The sequence below is a fragment of the Otolemur garnettii genome, unplaced genomic scaffold, assembly GCF_000181295.1.
Source record: "Otolemur garnettii isolate 467f Iridium unplaced genomic scaffold, OtoGar3 scaffold00008, whole genome shotgun sequence".
In the NCBI taxonomy this organism is placed as follows: domain Eukaryota; kingdom Metazoa; phylum Chordata; class Mammalia; order Primates; family Galagidae; genus Otolemur; species Otolemur garnettii.
The window spans coordinates 38,488,298-38,494,297 of record NW_003852403.1 but is presented as its reverse complement, the minus strand read 5'-3'; the positions used below and the strand labels follow the sequence as shown (position 1 = coordinate 38,494,297).

The 6,000-nt window shown below is 44.1% G+C and overlaps 1 protein-coding gene across 1 annotated transcript in view; it reads left to right on the top strand.

The window, feature by feature from the left end:
* Positions 1-6,000, top strand: part of MYOF (myoferlin) — a 162,316-nt gene that overhangs the window by 112,099 nt on the left and 44,217 nt on the right. The window contains exons 27-29 of the mRNA XM_012801428.2: positions 1,291-1,405; positions 3,489-3,594; positions 4,779-4,924. Coding sequence (XP_012656882.1) covers positions 1,291-1,405; positions 3,489-3,594; positions 4,779-4,924 — 367 coding nt within the window. The remainder of the gene's footprint in view (positions 1-1,290; positions 1,406-3,488; positions 3,595-4,778; positions 4,925-6,000) is intronic.

Below are 6,000 nucleotides of genomic sequence, written 5' to 3'. Positions count from 1 at the left end.
CCCAAGTAGCTGGGACCACAGGCGCCCGCCACAGCGCCGGCCATTTTTTGGTTGCAGCCATCATTGTTGTTTGGCGGGCCCGGGCTGGGGATTCAAACCTGCCACCTAAGGTGTATGTGGTTGGCGCCTTAGCCGCTTGCGCCACAGGCGCCGAGCCATGAAGTGGGATCTTAAGGCCTCCAACCAGAGTTTGGTCTCTCTGTTGTTTGTTTTTAATACTTGCAAAGGCATTGGAGGGGAGGGAGGAGAGGGAGGGGAGATGCTGGTCTGTTAAGGCCCAATGCGTACACATGATTTCTCTCAACTCAGGACAGCTTGCTTTGCAGGAAGATGGGTGAGGAGATGAAGAGGGGGTTCGCACTGGACAGAGGGAAGGAGGGTTAGTGAGGACAGGGGAAGTGTAGAGGGGAGTAGTGATGGAAAAAGCGGAAGCCTGAGCATGTTGGGGCTGGATGGGGTCCTAGAGGCAGCAGCCAGGGCGCTTATTCTCCTTTCCCAGGGCCCAGAGAAGTGATGGATGGACTCAATTTATACAAACAGTTGGGACTCTGTTTTTGATTCTTTTCCAGTGCTTGATTCTGGATGTGGCAGGGAAAGATGTAGAGAAGGTACAGGGAAAGGAACCCTCATTCCGGGGTGCCTGGTGGGAGACTTGAGTAAACTTGTAACCTTTGTACTTTCTTCTGTGGGCTGTCAAAATAGTTCCACATCCGAAGGAAAACTGGCATGGCAGAGAGTCAGTATGGATTTCTCAAGTGCCCAGGCAGCGTTTGGAGTCGTAAATGACCTGGCTTGGCTGTCTAGCTGGGAACTATCCAGAAGATGTAAGCTCCTCTCTTGCGTTTGCGTTATGTAGACCTAGCAAGCCATGAGTAAAGGTTTCCACTTGGCTTCACGAGACTGGCTCCACTCCATTTTTTAAAAATAGGGGGCATGCGGAGGATGACTCCTGGTCCTTTTGAACTGTTAGCCAAACTGAAAGAAAGCTGAACAGCCCTGCCCTGAAACAGCAGCATGGGCCCTGGAGGAGGCTGCCCACAGTGCTGTTTTCCCAGTCCCCACCCTAATCACCAAGCAGGAGCAGCCCTGCTGGTTCGAGTTCTCCATCATTTAGGTTGCATTAGGCCCTTTCTTCAAAGGAATGTCAAGAGCAATTAGTCCAGAGGCGTTTGGAGTGCAGGACCAAGAGGGATAGAGCCAGGAGGGAGCTGGTGCCCCTCCCAGAGCGCAGACACCTCCTGGCCGTTGGCAGTAACCGGGGCTGCTGGCCCATTTCTCCCGCCCCTGCAGCTTGCTGACTGAGGCGGATGCAGGTCACACGGAGTTCACCGATGAAGTCTACCAGAACGAGAGCCGCTACCCAGGGGGCGAGTGGAAGCCAGCAGAGGACACCTACACCGACGCGGTGAGCAGCCCCCTGGAGAGAAACCCTCCCATGCCGTCACCTCTGCTTCATGATCTGCTAGGAACCCACCAGCCACCGCCTGGGCATCACCCTCTCTCCTGCTCCATCTTATGCTCTGAACAGTCTCCCACTTACAACTTGAGCAGCACAAGTGCTACGACAGTTACTTTCTAGGGGATAGACATTGGCCCCATTTTACTAGATGTGGGCACATGGTAAAGTCCAGGTTGTGTGAATTTTTTAGGGTAAATATTCAATTTTTAACTAGTTTTAAAATCATGATAAAGGAAATATCCTTGTCTTTTAAAACTCCAAACAGTGTTAAAGAAAATGAAAAGTAATTCTTCTCCCTGCTCTGTATTCCACTACCCAAAGATAGCCATTGATAGCAGATATATAACTTCTTTTTTCCCTACCTAAAAAGAATTGTGTTTTATGGGCAGTTCTACAGCTTGTGTTTTTTCACATAATAATATATCTTGAACAACTTTAGATATCAGTGCATATAGATTTATGAGCTTTTAAAAATAAGTGCATAGGGCCGGGCACAGTGGCTCACGCCTGTAACCCCAGTGCTCTGGGAAGCTGAGGCGGGTGCATTGCCTGAGTTCACAGGTTTGAGACCAGCCTGTGGTCTTCTGTCTAAAAATAGCTGGGTGTTGTGGGCACCTATAGTTCCAGCTACTTGAGAGGCTGAGGCAAGAGAATCGTTTGAGCCCAAGAGTCTGAGGTTGCTGTGAGCTATGACACCACAGCACTCTGCTGGGGTGACAAAGTGAGACTCTGTCTCAAAAAATAAATATGCATTTATTTATTCTCAATAAATAAATACCTAGAGCTGTGTGTTGTGGCTCATACCTGTAATCCTAGGACTTCGGGAGGCTGTGATGAGAGGATCAATTGAGGCTAGGAGTTTGAGATAAGCCTGGGCAATATAGGGAGACCCTGTGTCTACAAAAAAATTTAAACATTAACCAGAAATGGTGTCCCATGCCTGTGGTTCCCGCTAATCAGGAAGCTGAAACAGGAGCATCACTAGAGCCCAGGGATTTGAGGCTGCATTAAGCTCTGATCAGACCACTGCACTGCAGACTGGGCAACAGAGTGAGACCCTGTGTCAAAAAAAAAACAACCTGGAGAACTGGAGAATGTTTTATTATATGCATCTCCTATCATTCATTTAATTAATTCCCTCATTATGGACATTTAGGTGCTTTTTTACTTTTCTTTAGTTTTTATAAACAATACAACAGTAAATATCCTTGTATATACATTTTTATTTGCTTATAAAAGTGTACCTTTAAGAAAGATCCTTGAATTTGCTTGGTGAAGGTTTAAATATGTATACAGTTTTGATAAACACTGCTGATTTGCTTTTCAAGGAGATTTCATAAGTTTATATTTCTGTCAACAGCGTGAGAAAGCTGTTTGCCTAAACACTCACCATCCCACTTTATCATCTTTGCCAATACCTGAATAAGTGGTATCCTGCTGCTATTTCAATTTTCACTCTCTTAATTTAAAGTGAAGCTGAGTGTTTTTCCACTGTTTATGGGCTACCTTTAATTCCTTCACTTATGAACTTTATTTTCATAACTCTATCAGTTTTATGAATACTTAATTCAGCATTTCACATAAACTTTGCTCAATCTTGTTAGCATCATGAGCCTCCAGTAGCAATCCTCGGTACTTGAAAACACGTGAACACATGTCTTTAATCCATCCTTTGATGGGTTCTTTTCTAGATAAGCTGTCATAAAGATCGTTGCAGCATTTTATGGTACTGAGTTGAACCACATGAAACTGCTGAGACGCCATCACTATGACCCTCAAAGACAGCAATTTCACATGGCGCAACCTAATACTTTCCCTAATAGTAAAAACAGAAGGTAGTTTAAACAATTTGTATGCAGCAATTATGCGTAAAAATTAGAGACTTCTCTGGAGGAAAATGGATCTCTAACGTGGTATTTATAAACATGTGGATACTATAGTTACATGTGAGAAACTATATCTTACCCTTTTCATCTTGTTGACCCTATGACTTACGTTTCTTCTTTGTGTTTATTTCATTTTTTTAAAGAATGGCGATAAGGCAGCATCACCCAGCGAGTTGACTTGTCCTCCGGGCTGGGAATGGGAAGATGATGCTTGGGTGTATGACATCAATCGAGCAGTGGATGAGAAAGGTGACATTTCACATCTATTACCTCATGGGGGGCTCTATATCAGGGCTAACCAAAGTAAAGGTTCTTTGGGAGGGAGGGGTTTTATTTCTGCTGCTCTATAGCAACTGGTCTGGTGATATTCTCTCTGATTATTCAAATGGAGAATCCAAGGGACCAGCAAATGCTTTAACGGATGCAGGGTGGGGGTGGGGTTTTAAGAATGAAAAACATGCTTATCTGATTGGTCTTGTTGATTAAAAAAATGAAGACTATCCAGTGATGTGTGGCCAACTGGTTGGGCTTTGAGATGCTTGATGATCCAGAAATAGTTTGGGAGGGAGCTGGAATTTGGGCTTTCTCTATTCTAACCATATCCCATGATCTCCCTGGGAGTATCCCATTCAGGGGGCCCTCCAGCTCAGAAAGGAGAACTGTAAAATATTTTAAAAGTCACCCTATTAAGCAATAATACAGATTATTGACATAGCTTCTGGTGGTGGTGCTTATATTTTTCTGTAATAGTAATTTAAAGTTAAGATTTCAACCAAAGAAAATTTGATTTCCTGCCTTAGAAGAGGGAACAGTGAACAGAAAGAACTAAAGCTGATACAGAAGACTTCAAATCAGTTATAAGCTCCTCACTGATCCTGATGCACACACCGTGTCTCAGAATAATGATTAGCATTGATTATGTGCTAAATATGGCCCCCATGCTTTGCATACATTTGTTGGATTGTGTTGAAATAACTAAAACCCTACACAAAGATCTATTTTACCTTTGTAATGGAGAAATTGGGCTTTAAGTAGGTTACCAACTGGCAGGAAACTTATTTTGTAAACAGCCAGCACCCACCGGTGTTGGGATTTGATCCCATGTTGTGTGAGTACATGGCCCAGGCCCTTCCCATCTTTCTCCTTCTGTCTCCTGGACTGTGTTTTATTCTTAAATGCTCTGAAGCACCATCAATGACTAGAAGTATAGGAAATAAAGGTGAACTCCACAGCCCGAAAGGAATGTTTCCAAGAGGGAGCTAGGGAATGAGGCTGGTTCAGTTTGGCTGAATCCCAGCAAAGTGAAGGAGCCGTGCGCACACTCATAACCAGAGAAAACCTCTGGGGATGGAGGGAGTGACTATTCCTGGAGGTTTTTTGGCAGTCTGGTGAATGTATCTCTTTGGGGTAACTGTTCACAAACTCTGTTCCAGGCTGGGAGTATGGAATTACCATTCCTCCTGATAATAAACCCAAGTCCTGGGTTGCAGCAGAGAAAATGTATCACACGCATAGGCGGCGAAGGCTAGTCCGGAAACGCAAGAAAGATTTAACACAGACAGCTTCAAGTACTGCAAAGGTGAGGGGAGAAGGGCAGACGGTGAACCAGGGAGTTCTGCCCCCCTGACCACACGGAGTTCCAGTGAACTAGATATTTCTTCAGAGGCTATTTGCAAATCTAGGCCTTAATGCTGTGCTTAGGCATTGTCAAAGTGTGCCCACCAAACCAATAATGCCTCATCTGGGATACTTGCTAGTGATAGCTCACCCCAGACCTACTGATTAAGAAACTCTGGGAGTGGGACGAGAAATGTGTAATTCAATGAGCCTCCCAGGTGATTCTGAGGCAAGCTCAGTGCTGAGAACTGCTATAGACCTGTTGGAAGAAACTGAAATTATTTTAGCAGCATAATATGGTAGTGCAATAGCTCACGACTTATAACAAGATATGTAAGGATTCAGATCTTCACTTTTTTTCTCATCTGCAAAATGGGGATAATATCTATACCTGATTAGGGTACTGTAAGTTCTAAATGGAATAATAGTAAATTAAGTAGAATAATACTAAATGGCATGTATAGAAGTGTCTATGCATGCTAGGGACTGAATATGCATCATCTATAATCCGTAAGCTCTGAATTTTATGACAGGCTCGGGATGTGGCCCAGTTCTATCAAGGAATATTTCTCAGACCTTTGATCATGTCCCTAACCTGCCTTACTCTTGGCTTTGTGAAATCGTTCCTTGCCACTATTAACATTACTAAAGGATCAGTTCCAAGATTGAGGTTAACCCGCATTTTACATTTATTCAAACTGAAAAAAAAATAGACCCAACATAATAATTACCCACATGAACCTCTTATTCCCAAGATCCTAAATATTATTAAGTATTATTTTACATTTATTAAATCCAGTCATACTTTTTTTTTTTTTTGGAGACAGAGTCGGTAGCGTGCTGTGGCATCACAGCTCACAGCAACCTCCAACTATTGGGCTTAGGCAATTCTCTTGCCTTAGCCTCCCGAGTAGCTGGGACTACAGGCGCCCACCACAACGCCTGGCTATTTTTTTCCAGTTGTCACTGCTGTTTTAGCTGACCGGGGCCAGGTTGAACCCGCCACACTCTGTATATGGAGCCGGCACCCTACCCACT